Here is an 18,700-nt window from a genome sequence, read left to right on the forward strand (position 1 = left end):
ATGGGCTAATCTGACCTGGCAGTTATCTGAATGCTGTTCTTCAAGGGATTTAAAGCCTGTATCATGCATATAAAATAATGCATGTATATAAATAATTTTCCCGTCCTATGAGCTGCTAAGTTTCTGTCGGTAATGTCCTGGATAACAGTATTTTTACAGTTGTTAAGTCATGCCAATAAACTCCCTACTTCTGGAATATGTCAGATACATCAGCATACCTCCTGCACAGAGATTCAGGATTTTGTGCACATGTGCTCTATAGCTGTGTGAGATTCCTGAACATACAGTCCTGCAAAAAGGTCAGAGCTGCTGCCATACTTGATTGGGTTATGTGCTATGCAGACATGTCAGCCAGGGAGAAGGAAATAGATACAAGGAAATCTTGGATGAATAATAGCCAATTCTATTGAGTACATCTCCTACACAGAATTTGTTTCAAGCTAAGGGTGTTTCCTGGCTGCTTTCCTTCTCCAGTGAAGACAAACTTGCATTCATTAAGCTATGGAAGAGTATAATTTTGGATTTTGATAATGCAGTGAGTGTCTTAGCATATGCAGCAACCATTCCGTATTCGGAAAATACAGTAAATCCAGATCTATTTTGCTGACAAATATGGGTCAGGCTTCTTCCTGAAATGTGGTGGTATTATATTCTGTTGTATTTGTAACCAACCTCTTCATGATTGGGTTTTTCAAATTTCTCATCCAGTAGACCATGTTACAAGTTCTTGAACTCCTGTAGTTGCATGAAATTTGTTCTGAACATCAATCTAGGTATTAGAAATTTTGAGTTATTTATTTATTTATTTATTTGACCTCAACTGAAGAGACTCTAGACAATAGCTTCAGTCTCACTTTGTGAAAGCATGGCATCTACTGAATGGTACAGTCAGTTCAGTAACATTTGTATGTCAGAACATAGGATAGAGTGGTGAACTATTTATGTCTTTTCCAGAATGGACACAAAATCTGCAAGATGCTACCATGCTTCTCTACAGCTTTTCGAGTTGGACTTGGTGATCCAAGATCCTCATAAAAGAATATATAGTATATGTCTGCATCATGGAATGAAAAGTGAACAGAGATCCCCAAACACGCACCAAGCAGACTCATTTCTAAAACAGAGCAGTTGCTGTTGCTAGAGTGTGCATTGGCTAATTAGCTGGATTCAATACCACATTAACCTGGCTGTTGTGATTCTGGACATAAATGTTTCCATTTGACACCGTGCTCTTGTCTGTCAATGGAACAACATGTCCAGAACTCATCCATAGGCTGTGCAGACATGCTTATTATACCTTTTGCTTTTAAATTGGAGGCTAATAAATAGCCAGTGTGCCTATTAATTAAGTAGCTTGATAAAATGACATGATATTGTTCATGTCATTTATAGCAGATGAAGGGGTTTGCAGCATAAAATAATAACACCAAAATGGATATTCATGGTGAAAATTCTCACATCAAACCAGATCATGAAGATTGATTTAATTCCTCCTTAATCTGGAGCCCAGGTCAATTTGAGTAGGGCAGTTTACTCCTGCTTCTCTGAATTAACACAAAATTTCACTCCTCTTTTTTCTCAATGGAGTGCTGTTCATCAGCACAGGAAATAGTTCAAACATGTGAAACAAAATCATTGGTCATATTGTTTCAAATCATGTAAGAGGTGATATTTTTAAAAAAGCTTAATTGAAAAGAAATTCCTCCTATATTCAAGTTACAAGATCCTAATTGAACTAGTTAAACATCTGCCATCACACACCTCAGTTAATCTGATTCCCTTAACCTTATATTTTCAAATTGTTAGTGATATCCTGTGTAGCACAATGACCACATTTTACTTTTTAAAGCTTTGATGGTTATTTCCTTGTGGGTTATTGTATAGAACGCTTTTATATTAATTAGCTTTGCTTTTAATTTTTTGTTTGTTTTTTTGATTATAATATGTGCTTATTTAACCATGTTTGTTAAGGATATGCACTTGAAAATTCTTTCTTTAGTATTCTGTCCCACATTCTGCTCAGACAATTGATTCTTTCTGCGTGACATCATGTTGCTTTTCCTGCTCATATATCAGCTGTTATTTTTTCTTTCTTTTCCCCCCTTCCCTCCCTTATTTTTTTCCTTTTCCCTTCTCTTCTCTTTTATTTTTTCTTTTGTCTTCAGCCTGTTCTGCAAACTTGGAGTTCTTGTCAGGCATAGGATTTCACTGTTTGGTAAGGAGACTTGACAAATACTAGCATGGCCATCACTTGGTTTTCTTTGCCATTTTTGCATTGTGTTAAGTACTGCTTTGTTGCATGCTGCATGGCTGAAATGCATGGTCTACACAGACCACCAATTGTTTAGATTGATAGATCAAAGACTTTTTTAGGTGGAATAAAAAGCTTTTGTAGTTTTCAGTTTGGGGGGGTTGGGGGTTGTTTAGTTTTCTGTGTCTTAATTAATATTTGGGTTTCATTATTGTATCAAAGAATTTTGATGAATAAAAAAATTACTGATCTGTAATGTTATTCTAAATCATTTGGGAAAAATATTTGACAATCAGAACTGCACATTTGTATTGGAAAGTCATTAAAGAAAATTAGAAGTGGGCTGAAATGCTGAGTTATGTTCTGTGGAATTCTTGAATATTCCCAGATGTGCTTGACTCCACATACGCATGTGTACTCTCTTTCTGGTATTCTGTGACCTTGGCAGGAGCTCGCTGTTTGTCTTATGCCGTGTGCAAATCACTGAATTGAAGTCAATTTGAAGTCCGTATCAAGTGTGTACATTATATGCAACGTGTGGCACAGTCATTTCCTTTGCTATTTTTCCTTATGCTGTGGTGCTAGGAGAGTTGGAATAGTACATCCTGTGCATACATGGCTTCTGTGATGGATGCAGTGCAAACTGCAGCATCCATGAACATACCTAATTGGGTAATTACCTAGTGAATTAGAATTTGGTTATGATAACATGCATCTAACTCAATTCCTGCATATTTCGTTCAATTTGAAGGGAAGGAGCTCACTTGCTGCAGCAGTGTGATGTTTAAAAATTTTACAGACCATTATGAAAAACATTTAACTAAGAAGAAAGATCGGAAGGTTTTGTGACATAATCGTTTTTAAATGTTTTGGGAGGAGATGGGTGGATTTGTCTATAAAGCCAAAAGATCATGGCACGAATAGAGTTACTTCTGCAGCTGTGTGGCATTGTTACAGCTTTTTCTGAAGGGTGGAATATGCCACAAACCTACACATAAGCTCTGATTTATACCCTAGGTTGTTTCTTCAAAGAATGAACTAGCTCAGGTATACTATTAAAATTTTGGAAAACTTTTTTTTTTGTTATTTGTGCATTTGGTTTTCAGAATGTTTTTTATTCTAAAATGAGTCATGGTTGAAATTAAAAACCCAAGTCAACATAACTTTCTTCACTACTAAAGAAAAGATCGTTTCTATTCCACATCTCAGCTTGCTTATTTCCTGTTGTTTGACTGGGTTCAAGTGCTAGGAGATAGGATCAGCTGATTATTTGTGATGGCTACAATTTGATTTTTAATTCTTTTCCTAGACTCTAGTAACAAACAGAATACAAAATCTTTATGCCAACACAGTAGTTTCAGCATGAGTTGTGACAAGGTCATTGTGTGAGACTATGGAGTATGATTGTGGTGTTTACTTTGGGCTTAATAACTCAAGTCAAAATCACCTTATAGTTTGCTTTCCCTTGCAAGTGAATTGCATGATGTGAGAAAATCTGATTAAGAGTTGCACTTCTTCCAGCAAAGACAAAGGCTTTGTGGAAGAGAAGATGCTCATAAGTGAGCACACCTGGGGCCTAGAAAGTTATTTGTGCATTTTGTGTGAGCAAGCGTTACTCAATAATAACTTTTATGGATAGTGTGGAGTTTGCTGTAACAAATATCAAAAATTCTATATAGTTTTGCTGTATAGGTATTTTATATTACTGTGAATTCGAATGGCACTTCTAAATATACAGCTGCATTTATGAAAATCATCAGTGAAAGTCATATAGCTTAAGATGTATATAGGAGCTTGTTTAATTGGGAAATTAAGCATACATGTCTTACAGAGTGAATTTAAATAGTCACATTTGTTATTTGAGAGAGTCATTGAGATGATGGAATTATCATTTAGCATGGAATCATTAGTTCTTTACAATGTGAAAGTTGATTTTGACTACATTAATTTACTGTTTGAGGGCTGTGGCTGTACGTTGGGAAGACTATATTGATTTATTTTCAGTAGTATTACTGGGCAGAAATGGAAAGATTTCAGTGAATAATTTTGGTGCATTGAACGTATTAATTTATGTTTTCTCAATTTAAAAACCAAGTTTGTGTAAGTAGCTTGATTCAGTTTTTAAACTGCTTAAATTTCTAGTAAGTAATTTTCTGAAGTAGGTTGCTGAGAATTTGTGGCTGCCTCATCCGTGGAAGTGTTCAGGCTGGGCTGGATGGGGCTTTGAGCAAGCCTTTTCTAGTGGAAGGTGTCCCTGCCCACAGCAGGAGATTGGGCCTATATAATCTTTAAGGTCCCCTCCAACCCAAGCCATTCCATGGTTCTGTGATGGTCTAATCCACAGTCTGGTGTACTTTGAGTACTTCCCTCCATACCTGCTGTCAGTAACACAGTCCTGCACTCTTCTCATCAGCACAGGCATTCCTATCACCAGGAATAGATTATAGGAATAATAATAAGGAAAAAAGTTTGATCTGACAAAAAAACTTAATATTTTGGGGTGGTGATTTTGGTAGGATTTTTTTAGGTTGCCTCAGCTTTTTTATCTGCTTGCTGTACCATTGCATGATCACACATGCCAGTGACAAAAAGGTGAGGCTGCCTGGATGAGGCAGCCATGGAAGCTGTGGTTCCGGTTTGTTTAATCTGCTGTGGATGAACACCACAAGAGTATTTCCTAATTTTGATAGCATAGAATCACTTTCTCAGTGCTGCAGTGAACCTCCCACACCTTCCTTGCAATTTATCTTTTAAAATCTCTAGTTCACTGAAACAATTACTAATTTTACTTGAATTTTTGCTTGTTTTTTTAAGAAATAACCGCTAGTGAGAAAATATAGTATGCTGTATCATTGTATGCAGACAGAAGTATTTTCAGAAATCTTTCTTAAACATTCAATTCGTTTCTCCTTTTTTTAATCAAGAAAATCTAAAGAGAAGCAAGAAAAGGAGTTTTATTTTTGCATAATTTCATTTTAAAAAGTAAATTTAAAAATAGGCTGTGGTTCAAATTTGTGTGCTGTACATCTGTTCTGGACTTAAAAAGTGATCTTAGAGGAAAGAGGCTTGTACATGGCAGCATTTTGGGATGTACGTATGTATAGAAGGCTTGTTGTGTGTAAGTCCTCTTTTTACATACCTAAACAGGAAAAAATAATTACAGAATATGTGTATTATGTCAAGGACCCAATTAAGACTGCAGACTATGGGGGAACACCAGGGAACTGACTTTCTTAATGACGTTTTTATGGGTGTTCTCTTCCTTCTTTAGCAACTTTGGAAAGTTAACAGCTTTTATGTTATTGAGAGGGGGAAGATAAACAATCAGATAAACTTGAAGTAATTAAAGCAAAACTTAGAGAAATCAAATGAAAATGAGACAATGCGCTGCAGCTCTAATTAACCCCACATTTGAGTGCCATCTTGATTGCCTCAGCTATTTTATGAGAGATGCTTTCCTGCCTCTAGTTACTGCATTTTTGTAAACAAGGCTAAGACAAAAAACTGCATGTTTTTTTAACTTGAAATTATGCAGAAGTTCAGTTGCCCTTCTGCTATGTCATTTATTCTTTCATGAAATCCAGAGGTACAGTTAGCAGTGTGTCAATGAGCTATATGCTATGCTCAGCTTAATTGATGGATAATTTTCCTCCCTCTCTAGGAAATGATGCAACATCAATAGTCAACTGTCTTCACATACTGGGACAGACCTTGGATGCAAGGTAATACTGATTATATTTTCCAAAGTACAAGGACGATCACTGAAGAAAGTAACGTGCAGTTGCATCTGGGCTACCTGTGTAAGGCTACAGAATTTCAACTCTCGAGAAGTTGCAGTGCTGAAAAGATTCCTGTTGCAAAGCAGGTCAATTACTAGGATTTGACAGGACACTATTTGTAGGTTACACTTTAAACTTCATTATGGATCAGTGGTGTCCAGAAACTTCTGGCTGTTAGTTTGTGTGGTTTTAATCATGTCACTTTCTCAAAACCACAATAAAGTTAGAAATACTTTATTATTTTCCTTACACTGTTTAATCAAAAAATTCAGGAGTTAAGTGCGTGGTAAGTCTGTCTCGTACAGTGTCTTCTTTGCAGAATTGGTTCAGGTTCTAATTTGAAAAAATCACAAACCTTTTGCCTAGAATTCAGTGCTACTTTTATGTTAAATTGAACTGCTTAAGTGAGGCTTATGGATGAGACAACCTTGATATATTGGAGGTGTTGCTTTTAATTTACTGTAAAGTCAACCATATTTACTGATAGTTGAATTTTAGATCTTTGCAGTTTTAAACAAAATGATAGCTTAAACTGCCTCCATGGAAATTTTAAGGTGACTTTTCTCGCTTTCCATTAAGTTTCAAAACAATTGGCTGCATTATGTGCAGATAGTTATTTTTCTCGTTATCTTTGCAGTTGATTTTATGGAAAATTTTTATATTCCATCTGCTAGGGGGTAGAGTCATGATCATGGCCGTTAATATGGCTCAGCTCTTTCATGGTACACCTTTAGTTTGCAGTATCTTGGGGTTTTTTTGTCTTTAATGGTCCATGCATTCACACAGATGGAATCCAGATACAAGTGAAGGTCAGTAATTCAGCTCTTGGTAGAGATGGGAAAATAGTTCCAGATGGAGATTAAGGAATTAATGGAGGTAACATGGAAGTTTAAAGATACTGCTCTTGAAACTGTATATATTCACTCTTTAAAATAAACAATCAGACTAAAAGAACTGGACTGATACTCAATTTACAAAAGAACATCACCTCAATTTATTTCAGGCATGCCTAAATGGATGCTTTCCTTAAACAAAGGATCTTTGTGATTGAGCTTGTTAAATAATATAATAATTCTCCTGGATTATATCTTTACATCATTGATTATAATGCTACAGTTACATAATAAATGCATTTATTGATTGATTGATTGGTTGATTTGATTTGATTTTAACAGATATGGTTGTTTTTACTCATTCCTTTCTGGTGCCATTGTTCTGGAGACAGAAATATGACTTAAAATTAGGAAGATTTTCTGACTTCTAGTTTAAGACAGTTCTCTTTCTAGAGTCAGAAATCCCAGATCTACTAATTCTTTTTTTATTATGTGCCTTTTGGTTTTTTTCCTCTTTGAAGGCAAATGAATCACTTTATAAATTTTGAAGGACTATTTGCTTGGCAGAAAAACAGATAAAGTATCCTTGTGTTCTGCAGAATACCCATGAAACTTGTTTTCAGGCAGTTAATCTGCTCTGAGGAGAATTTGCAGTGTTAAAAGATTAAAGATTTCTCTTCAGATCTCTGTTATCGATTTCATATAATCCAGGACTAAGCTTTATTCCATGCTTGTCTAACAGAATATTCTTCTTCATTCTTTTTGCATGCTATAAACAGGACCGTGATGAAAACTGGTCTGGAGTCTGTTAGGATGGCATTGAGAGCATTTTTGGACAATGCTGCTGAGGATCTGGAGAAAACAATGGAAAATCTTAAGCAAGGCCAGTTTACACACAGCAGAAACCAGCCAAAAGGAGTTACACAGATCATTAATTACACCACAGTTGCTCTTCTGCCAGTGCTATCTTCATTATTTGAGCATATTGGACAGCATCAATTTGGGGAAGATTTGATATGTATGTATCATATTATCATATATATATATGTAGAAGGGCCATTAAAATATCCATAGTGTCATGTTAGTAAGCATTACTAGACCCTCAATACTATTAAAGAAGGACAAATCCTATGTAATTTTAACCAAATTTTTATTGATTTAATCAAATATTTCCAGCAGTCAACCAAAAACAGTCTATAGGTTTTAGTGGACTCTAAATAAATATTGAAGCAGACGTATCCATGATTAGAAAATCAGAAGGATCAGTTTTGTTTATAACTTTATCTTAGATTTACTGTGATTACTTCATGTGTAAGAATTCACTTTGTGTAAGTTACTTTGTCTTTACTCTGTCTGTAAATAAGGTTATAATACAAGAATGATGTTACACCATCATACATGCACCTCAGTTTCAGTTAGGGGGGAATCTGGGTGGGTCCTTAATTTCTGAAAATTCAAGGGAAAAGGGAAGAATGGAAGGAGCTCCTGAGGAATTCAGACACCAGAGAAGGGAGCCTGTATATTGTATTTCTGTGAAGACTCTGATTGTAGTGGATTCAGTGGTCCTTTATTTTCCTAAACCCAAAATTTTGCAGCCAAAATTTTGAAGACTTTGCAGTCTGCACACAAAACTTAAATTTTATATATTTTAGGAACTCGCAGAAATATCACTGTCCAGATGGCACTAAAGGGGGAAATCCTGCCCTGCATAGCTAACTCAGTTACTCAGTTACGAAAATCCACGAGAAGGACCTGGAGGAAAAGAACACTGAGTTACATTTTTTCTCTTTTTAGAATCTACAAAAAGTATAATTTAAAGTAGACTTAAAAGAACTCTTCCAAAATTTGGAGTTGTATTGATGGATTTGAAAGTCATGAGATGTAAACATCCACATATTTCTGTAAAATTCCAGATACTTTGATGGTACCCAGAAAAAGTAATTTGTTCAGCATAAACCACTTTTTCAGGCATCAACACGTTCATGCCTTGTATAATTTTTGGTCTCTGGTATCCCATGTTTTGGAACTTAATATTTAGCTTTGAATTCTTTATCACTTGAGTTGGTGTTCTTAATCAGCTATTCTACATACATCACACTGGTGTAAAACGCTGAATTTAGAATTCATGAACTGAGAAAGAATAATTATTTAAAATTGGGCCTATTTACTTTGTCTAGAGCATAATGGAAAGACTAACTTTTCTTATGCACAACTTCTCTTTACATTTTGTTAAGAGTAAGATTTTCTTACTTGTACAAGTATCTTGACCTGGTGCTTATACCTGAGAGTACGAGTTTTGAAGTTTACTCTATGGGTGCATCATGTAGAAAGATGGCTCAATCTACCTCAGGTTACTATTATGATGTAAAAACACTTGACTCCAAGATGATCTGAACTAAAATCATAGTACAATAAAGGGCTGGGCCATGTAGCTTTGATGCTATATCTTGTAGGCCTGTGAAGCCTTACCCTGTTTTACTCACAATATTTCATTCATTGCCTGTTCTAGCACTGCAGGAGAGGCTACAAAATATATTTATGGCAAGAATGGGAGTGTTGTACTTCTTGATGGTACTTACACTGTTGCTGCAGAGTGCATTACAAAAGCATTTTTTCAAACAGATTTTTAAGATTATTCTCACATGACTGAATTACTTGATAATTTTAAAACATCCTTTAGTGAAGTATTCATATGGACCAAAGAATTATTTATTGTTTTTAATCCTATGTAAGTTCAAAGTGTAAATTAAGTACATGCTATTAGCTGGTATCAGTGCCTAAATTAAAAAAAAAATAAATAAACTGTGATAAAATAATTAAATATCTGTTTAACAGGATTGCCTTTATTTTGCACAGTGGTGTTCTATTTGTATAGGTGCCATTTGTAAAGAGTGTGCCATTAATTTAATAAAATTTGTGCACTGGTGAAATAGATTTACTGTTTTAGCTATTAACATGATATTTAAGTAAATGGAAGTTTTGAGTAAAAAGTGTAGCGCTCGAGTGTCCAAAGAATTTTTGTATTTAGTGGGTGATTTCTGTGGATTGCTTTTGTTAGCTTAATATTTTTAATTCCATTATTGTCTGAAGAAATTTATTTTAATTATTTGGGAATGTATTGCAAAGAAAAATCTCTTTGTAAATATAGTTTTCTCTTCCTCTTCAGTGGAAGATGTTCAGGTCTCTTGTTACAGAATATTGGACAGTTTATATGCTCTGGGAACCAGCAAGAGTATCTATGTAGAGAGGTAAGAAGGAAAATAGTTCTTCTATTTTTAATATTTGCATTTATATTTAGCATCATGAATTTGCAGTTCAGAAATTTATATAGGAGAGTATTACTGGAAATATATCTTGAAAGAAAAAACAGATGTGCTCAGCTGTTAAGTGGAATGCAGATGCATTTACTATAATACGCTTGAAATATTGCATTATATGTTTGTCAAATCATTTTCTTAATTAAAATAAAAACTAAAAATAATATTATCTGACTTTATAATAAACAGCATTTGATTTGAGGGTTAACTGAGGTATTGTAAAATTATGTCGTTCAGCTCAGCAATTGTTATATTCTTCCTTCTCTAATGTTTAATTGTGATGTATATTTCTTTTTCATTACCCTAAATTTAATTGAATTTGTCACTTGTACAACACTTTCTTGTCTAGCTCAGTTACCCAGGTAAATGAGGCATTGTAATTGCTGTTTTATACATCTCTCTATCTGCTAACGCCCTTCCAAGTTACATTTGGTCTATGTAAGCCATGTTTAGTCAAAAAATAGAGATACCTTGAAAAATTAAGTTCTTAAAACTGAATAATTGCACTGTAGTGGCTAACACTGTTCTGAAGGAAGGCTAAACAGAATTCATACATCTCAGATATTGGCAGCAGTAATCTAGGAAGTGGCACTCTCCTGCAGATCAACCTGTGCATAACTCCAGAGCAGCCCCATGACATACCCTTGTTTACTTGGTGGTTGTATCATAGGCAACAATATGAAAAATCATTGGAAGCAATATTTAAATAAAAAAAAAACCAACCCAAATCTGTGGAAAATCAGGTCTCGTTGATTTCAATAAGGACATAAAATTAATTCATTTTGCTGTTTGGCAAATAGAAGTTAAAGGATATAAAGGAATTTGTTTTGAAGACAAAATATATCCGTGTGACAGTTTTTGTATATGATTGTCTGCCACCATCATTGCAATCGAAAAGGACATTGCAGGTGTGTGTGATGAATATCTGTTCTGCTTATGAAGACTTAATGAAAAGGGGAAAAAAAGGTAGAAGGAGAAAACACTATGAATAATAATGGGACTTAAGTTATATTTAACAAAATCAAGTTTAATGAGTTAGATCTAGAAAGAATAAAATCCCCAAGACTGAGACAAACTGTAGAGCGAGGATGAACCTTGTTAAATCAGAGGATCAGTTTTGAGGTATTTTTTTCCTTTTATCTTGAAAGTTCATGATTCTTCTGAGTTCAAATTTCTCTTTCTGTCACATGTGTGATTTGGTCTCAGCTAGGGATTTCTCACCTCACTAAATTCTGCTGTAATCAATTCAGTTGAAAATTAGAAGTAGTTTAACTGTCCTGTGAAGAAACCCAAGTGAAGTGACAGGGCATCACTTACTTCTTCCTAGAAACAGGCTGTTTAAAATTTTGACACACAAAGAATTTTGATTATCAAATCAATGTCATATATTTGAAGATATTCAAGCAATGTCTTTGTGCTAAAATTTCAGAGTTCTTGATCATTTAGAAGCAGTTTTCCCCTCACTGAAGAAATTGATTTTCATAGTAGACTAACATGAAAGTGACTATCACTATTTCTCAGAAAAAATATATATATCACTTAGATAAAATGATAGTTGATCTTGGTCTCTTGTTCTATCCAGTAGCTTTTTCTTAATAGTAGGGATTATACAGTCTGTAAAGCTGAGAGGAAAGTAATAGAACAGAAGGCATTTTTACAATTCCTTCAGTTTCCATTGCATGTTTTTCATTTTCAGTAAGCTGTGTAGGGCACTTTTGACATTTTATGTCTTTACATATCATTCATATATTCAAATTCTGTTGCATGTTCTTGTGTTGACAATCCCAATAATGTCGTGGCTTCTCTCTTTGAAATGCATTGATCTCAGAGTACAACCCCAAGGTGTGCTTGGGCAGTACTTACCAGGTGGCTCCACTGGTGCTCCCTTCCAACCTTTCCCATGCTGTGGCTCTGTGATCAAAGATGTGTGTCGTTAATGCTGTTCTTAATTCACAGGCAACGATCAGCACTGGGAGAGTGCTTGGCTGCTTTCTCAGGGGCCTTTCCCGTGGCTTTTTTGGAAACTCACTTGAACAAACATAATATCTACTCAATCTACAATACCAAGAACGCGAGAGATAGAGCAGGTATTTCCAGAAACTGACATCATTATGAAAACGTGATTTTGCTATAAATGCTGCTTGCCTTAAGACGTGTGGTTTTGCATACATTTTATAGTGGAAGAATTTTCTTGTAATTTCATGGTTGTAGTTCTTGTCTAAAATTTCCTTTTTCAATCAATTTTCTAATAAATTTCTTTTCTAAATCTGATAAAATTGATCATTTTATGTTCCTAATCTTACTGATATTTTAATTTTGAGATACCATTCTCAAAATACCACTTTGGAATTGAATTAATGAAGAGACTTCGCACATTTTTAGTACCTCAGCTATTCTATATTTGATCATAAAATTGTGCATTCTCATAAGTAGCTTTGGTTCCTCAGTTTACATAAACAGCACTGGGTCCCTGAAACATACATACTTGCAACTGAAGGAAAATAGCTTTGCTGTATGAATTTCATATTATGCCCTTATAAAGTAAAAAAATTGCAGAGTATTATGTAGATTGTTTTTTAGTTTTATTTTACATAAAAACCAGTGCAGATACTTTACAGGGACATTATGCATGTTACTTTGCATGTATCTTTTTATTCCATTCTTGATGTTTCTTATGCTGCAACATGATTGTTGAATAAGGTCACATGCACAAACTGTTCCTGCAATAAATAGAAGTTTCAGTAGAATTTTACAAGCTCTACATATATGCTGAGTCTGAATCTTATTACAGATACACAAAGATGACAGTATAGGTTCATATAAGATGTCAGTTTATAATGGCAATAATTTTATAACTTCACCTTTAGTTTTTAAAAAATTGCACATAGCAGATTTATTCTCCATGAGAATATCCGAACTTGAAAATATCAACTATTACGCATACTTCCCATATATTTTATCTATTTTAATGTATCCAGAAGGACAATCCACTGTATTGTCATGATTTTTAACAGAAAATTGATTTTTTTTTTACCAAAATTGCATGATCTTTAGGGAGACTATGTGATGTCTGTAGAATATATTTGCTCTAAATAGGAGAAGATATTGCTTGGCAAAAAAGACCAGCCTTAGTACAAGGAGTTATGGAATGCTTGTAGAGACATTCATATTCACAAGTTGCAGGCTAAATTTTTGTTCTACAGATATCTGTGTATATGTCAAGTTATGTGTCTGTTAGTATGTTAGACATTCATTGTGCTTGCAGGTATTTTTTTGTAGACGAAAGAAACTGCCTGAAAAATCGAGGCAACTGTAGTGCCTTTTCAGAGGAAGGAACTAAAAATTCAAAAAATTAAAAAGTAAACATTTACAATCACATATTCACTTCTAGAATCAGTTTATCAAATCTGCTCAATTTTTTAGGACAGGCAATGGTTTCTGTTTGTTCTATTAGAATTCCAGATCTTCTCTGATGTGTTGTTGAGAGATATTTCATTGTACCAATTTCTTTCCTCAACTGCAAAACGTATGATGTGAGGGATTTTGAAATTTAACCTTTATTTTGTATATAGAAAAGTGCATCTGATTTCTCTTAATTCATTCCACAATATTTACATTGTTAAAGCTTTGATATAGGAATTTTAATTACAGAACTGTTCATATAAACAGTTTCTTACTCAACAGTATGAAAGGATGCATTTTTTATTATTGTGCTTGGTATGTTTCCTTTGGATCACAAGGGTGCAAATGTAAACAGAAAACAAGTTTTATTGAATAGCAGCTGAAAGGAATTGTTTTCTTTTTGTGGTCTAGTTTATTGATTTTTGGTTGGGTTTTTTTTCAACAGTTCTCAATTTGCCAACTAGCGTAGAAGAGGTTTGCCCAAATATTCCTTCCTTGGTGAAGCTAATGGAAGAAATAGTGGAACTGGCAGAATCCGGTATTCGTTACACACAAATGCCACACATCATGGAAGTCATACTGCCTATGCTGTGCAGTTACATGTCCCACTGGTGGGAGCATGGGCCAGAGAACAATCCTGACAGGGCTGAAATGTGTTGCACAGCCTTGACATCAGAGCACATGAACACTCTGTTGGGTAACATATTGAAAATCATCTATAACAACCTCGGTATTGATGAAGGAGCCTGGATGAAGAGATTAGCAGGTAAGATGTGAAAATAAATTAATAAAGAAGCAAATGCATGTGTATATATCAGAATGTATATATACACACGCAGACTTTGAATCGCTCTGTATTTACCCTGTTAAAGCTGGAGTTGAAGAACTCTCATATTTTTTAATGTTTTTAAACAATACACATCTTGATGAACCAGAAATACCAAGAATAAAGAAAAAGCAGTGTAAGCAGTATGTTTTAATCTCTCTGTAAGTAATATAAGATGTACATTAGATTATTTATTTTTCCCGAGAATACACATACACCTTTTTCAGTATACTAAATTCAAGGGCTATAATAATTTAGCCCCATTTTCCTTATATAGTTTCATTTGCAGGCATTGTACAGTTTCTTGCTATTCTGTGTGAGTGCTGGATCCTTAAAACCTGGGTTTGAAGGTGTATATCTAACTTATCCATTACAATGAAATGCTGAAATTCTTGTTCATTTTAGTAATAGTTAGGTTGACTTCATCTCATGAACAACTTGAAATTAATTTAAAAACACTTCGAATTTTCAGTGTTACAATCTCTGAGGAAAGGTCACTTCAGTGGCATGGATTCAATTTTTCAATTAGACTTTGTTAAGACTTTTCAGTATTTACTGTAGTAGTAATTTCATTCATTGTAGCATTCAGAATTCCTAGTGTCTTGAGAGTTAGTAATGTAATGCACTCTGAGAATACGTGGCAACTGCCTAAAATTCTGTGTAATTTAATCAGTGTGTTACAAATGGTTTGGTACCAATGGGCCCACTTGAAGTGCTAATTTACATAATTGTTCTTATGAATAGATTTTCAAAAAGCTTGTGCTAACAAGTCTGAAATGAATCTGTTGAATCATTCCCATTTGTGTCTACATACAAGACTTCTTAGTGTGCTGAAGAATACAGGCAAGCTGTTTCTGTGGATTTTCAAACAACCAGAGCATGCTTTTCAGTTCCCCTTTGCTCAAGCAAGGTTCAAAGCAGAAACCAGTAGCTGAGAAAAGTTGTGTGTGCAGTATGTAACTGTATATGTATCCATCCATACCATTAAATAACTTCAGCATTACTCAATAAAACTATGCAGACAAATACCATGCTGACAGAATACCAGTAAAGAGGTGTTTCAAGTTTTATGATCATGCAGCCTTAGTTTGTGAAGCTGCAATTTCTGCCCTCAGACAAAGTGAATTGACTTTGTGAAATCCTGACCACATTTAATTCTTGGCAAAACTTCTGCTGATTTCAATGGGGGCAGGATTTGGCTCTGTAGCCTAGAAGTAAGATTCAAGAAAGCGGGAAAAGGTAAAAGATTTTAGTTATATTTTGTGGCCAGGTATATATTATAATATTCATTGCCTTAAATAGTGTTTTCCCAGCCCATCATAAGTAAAGCGAAGCCACAGCTCTTAAAGACACACTTCCTCCCACTGATGGATAAACTAAAGAAAAAGGCAGCAGTGGTTGTATCGGATGAAGAACATCTAAGAGCAGAAGGCAGAGGTGACATGTCGGAGGCTGAACTGCTCATCCTAGATGAGTTCACCACTTTGGCACGGGACCTCTATGCCTTCTACCCTTTGTTGATTAGATTTGTGGACTATAACAGGTATGTGGAGAGGAATAGGTCAATGAATCTCATAAAACTTTCCTTTTTATTGATAACACCTCTTATCCCTTGATGTGCCTATCACTGAATTGAAGTGGCTTTTACTCAATCTGACAATCTTGCAGTTGCTCAAGCTAACGTTTTCTGACTTTTAGGAGGAGCTGGGGTCTTTTTAAGAAGAAAACAAAGCAAAATTGCAATCCAGATCTACTGGATTAGAATTAGGATTAATATTAAAAGATTTTAAGGGTTTTGAAATAGGAAATCAAAAAGCCACTGCTACCAGAAAGGATTAAAAGCATATTATTGTTTTTATTGACTTGTATCCTTGTAAAATGTTGAAAAGTGATTTCAAAGCATAAAGACAATGAGGGTTATCCCATTTTTTCACCCTTTTACCAAATTTTAGAGCAAAATGGCTGAAAGAGCCCAATCCTGAAGCAGAAGAATTGTTCCGCATGGTGGCTGAGGTCTTCATTTACTGGTCAAAGTCTCATGTAAGTAATTCCTTGGTAAATACTTGTTTTAATGAGGTTTCTTAATAGGTAGATCAGTTATTTAATGGTAATGTTTTAAAAAAAACATTTAATGACAGAAGTGAAACTGCAGATGAGAAGGTGTTAATGAGTCACATTTCTGACACTTTTGAAATGGCAGAGAAGATAGGAGAGTTGGATCATATTTTGTAACATAGTAAACTGATTAAAGATATTTTACTTACAGATTCTGTTTTGTTTGTTCTGGGTTTGTTGTTTGCTTGGTTTATTAGGATTTTTTTTATAATATATTAAGCTCATTGCATTTTGTATCCTTACCCTTTTTTTTCCTTTTCAATTATTTTAACCCCCTAGCCTTACACACCTAGTAAGCACTGATACTTCTTAAATAAAACATGATTCAGTGAATTCTGGAACCCAAAGAATTAAAAACCCAAGAGTCTAATTTCTTTCCAACATTCGATCTTTGTATGGACTGTTATCTATACTAAATTTCTGTATTTGCTATAGTTTCAATTATCTGAGGTCTGGGGAACAAGATGCCATATAACTTCAGTACTTGTGCCTGAATTTGACTGTAAGATTTATTATAAACCACACTGTGCACAAAAAGTGATTACACTGTAGATAGATACCAGATAATGAAATCAACTGTGTGTTTATCGTTTCAGTCTTTTATTTAAATATTTTCTTAGGTACCTGAATATAGTGTAAATTTATAATGGAGAAGAAATGAATAAATAATTTGCTAGTAAGGGAAAACCTTGAAAACCTATAAAAACCTATTTTTATATTGAGTTGGAGTGAGATTTTTATCATATCTTTTTCATAGCTAGGGAAACATTTCCTTCTCTGTAAAATTAGGAAAATCCCCGAACATGCACCACCCGAGTTGTGCAATGTAAATGAAGCTGAAATTCCAGGACATTGTTGATCAACTTTTCATTTTTACTGCCCTTTTCTTAACTTGTGGATTTTAAAAATATCTACTTAATTTGTGTTTTTATTTAAGGTGTATTCAGATGGAGTAGTCATATAGATGCTTCTAACTGAGATCTTCTCTATATTTACAGAATTTCAAAAGGGAAGAGCAGAATTTTGTGGTACAGAATGAAATCAACAACATGTCTTTCCTTATCAGTGACACCAAATCTAAGATGTCTAAGGTGGTGTAAAGATTTTCATATTTTTCTCTTTGCAAAGGGAAGGAGTCAGGAAGACTCCAGAGAAGCACCTTTTATTGTTTGATTTTTTTGTTTGTTTTTTTCTCTGGGGGGGGAAGTGGTTTGCTTTTGGTTTTGGTTTTTTTTCTGTAAAGAAATCTGTTGAAAACACTGGGTTGAGATGTGAAACACAGTCAACTTGAGAAACACATTGCAAAATATTGGCAATGTTAAAATGCCAGTTCCAATGGATGAGGTCACACCTGTATAGGTAATAAGGAAATTGTTAGACCAGAGACAAGTAAAAAGTTGCTAGTACAATTCTTTCATTTAATATTGGATTTGGTGTCCTTTTCATGTTTATCCTGCAGGCAGCAGTTTCTGACCAGGAAAGGAAGAAGATGAAGCGAAAAGGTGACCGCTACTCTATGCAGACCTCTCTCATTGTGGCAGCACTGAAGAGATTGCTTCCAATAGGCCTCAACATTTGTGCTCCTGGAGACCAAGAGCTAATTGCACTGGCCAAAAATCGATTTAGCATGGTAGGTGCTCTTTTTTGCATTTCTAAAAGGTAGAAATATTTACTAATTTATTTATTTATTTGAATATTTCACCCTGTGTTCATTCTTACAGCATGCACAGAGAATCAAGATTATAATTCTGTTTTATAAGGGCACAGGGGGTGATTATGGTATATTTCTGCATGTTTTCCTCATGGCTTAAAACATTTCAGTTGGAGCATACTTATCTATTAGCGTGGATGTATTTCAGAATGATCTGTATATGAATAGAGATAACATTCAGTAGTTGGACTAGTTACTTCTCTCTCTTAATTTTGAATTCAAAGTAGTGTTTGTTATATTTTATGAAGCTTGAATTCGGTTCATCTCAAAAGTCTTTTCCAATCTTGTTGATTCTGTGATTCTCATAAAGTTAAGAACTAGCTGTTTCATAATTTCTGTGCCCAATATCATAACTAATTCCTTTTAATTACTCTCATGTGAATGAAAGAATTTCTGTAGGGACAGACTGTTTTAAAAGGGATTCTTTTAGGTATATACTCCCAGTGCAATAGTTTGATTTTAATTT

General features: G+C 34.5%; 1 protein-coding gene across 10 annotated transcripts in view; it reads left to right on the forward strand.

Annotated features, from left to right (window-relative positions):
* RYR2 (ryanodine receptor 2) overlaps window positions 1–18,700 on the forward strand; it is a 377,449-nt gene that overhangs the window by 287,805 nt on the left and 70,944 nt on the right. For all 10 annotated transcript variants that reach the window (XM_088161537.1, XM_088161539.1, XM_088161542.1 and 7 more), the window contains 10 exons: window positions 2,166–2,215; window positions 5,913–5,973; window positions 7,643–7,881; window positions 10,030–10,111; window positions 12,137–12,267; window positions 14,028–14,348; window positions 15,711–15,951; window positions 16,361–16,448; window positions 17,522–17,614; window positions 17,983–18,153. In XM_088161537.1, coding sequence (XP_088017663.1) covers window positions 2,166–2,215; window positions 5,913–5,973; window positions 7,643–7,881; window positions 10,030–10,111; window positions 12,137–12,267; window positions 14,028–14,348; window positions 15,711–15,951; window positions 16,361–16,448; window positions 17,522–17,614; window positions 17,983–18,153 — 1,477 coding nt within the window. The remainder of the gene's footprint in view (window positions 1–2,165; window positions 2,216–5,912; window positions 5,974–7,642; window positions 7,882–10,029; window positions 10,112–12,136; window positions 12,268–14,027; window positions 14,349–15,710; window positions 15,952–16,360; window positions 16,449–17,521; window positions 17,615–17,982; window positions 18,154–18,700) is intronic.

The sequence above is a fragment of the Sturnus vulgaris genome, chromosome 3, assembly GCF_052056855.1.
Source record: "Sturnus vulgaris isolate bStuVul1 chromosome 3, bStuVul1.hap1, whole genome shotgun sequence".
Taxonomy (NCBI): domain Eukaryota; kingdom Metazoa; phylum Chordata; class Aves; order Passeriformes; family Sturnidae; genus Sturnus; species Sturnus vulgaris.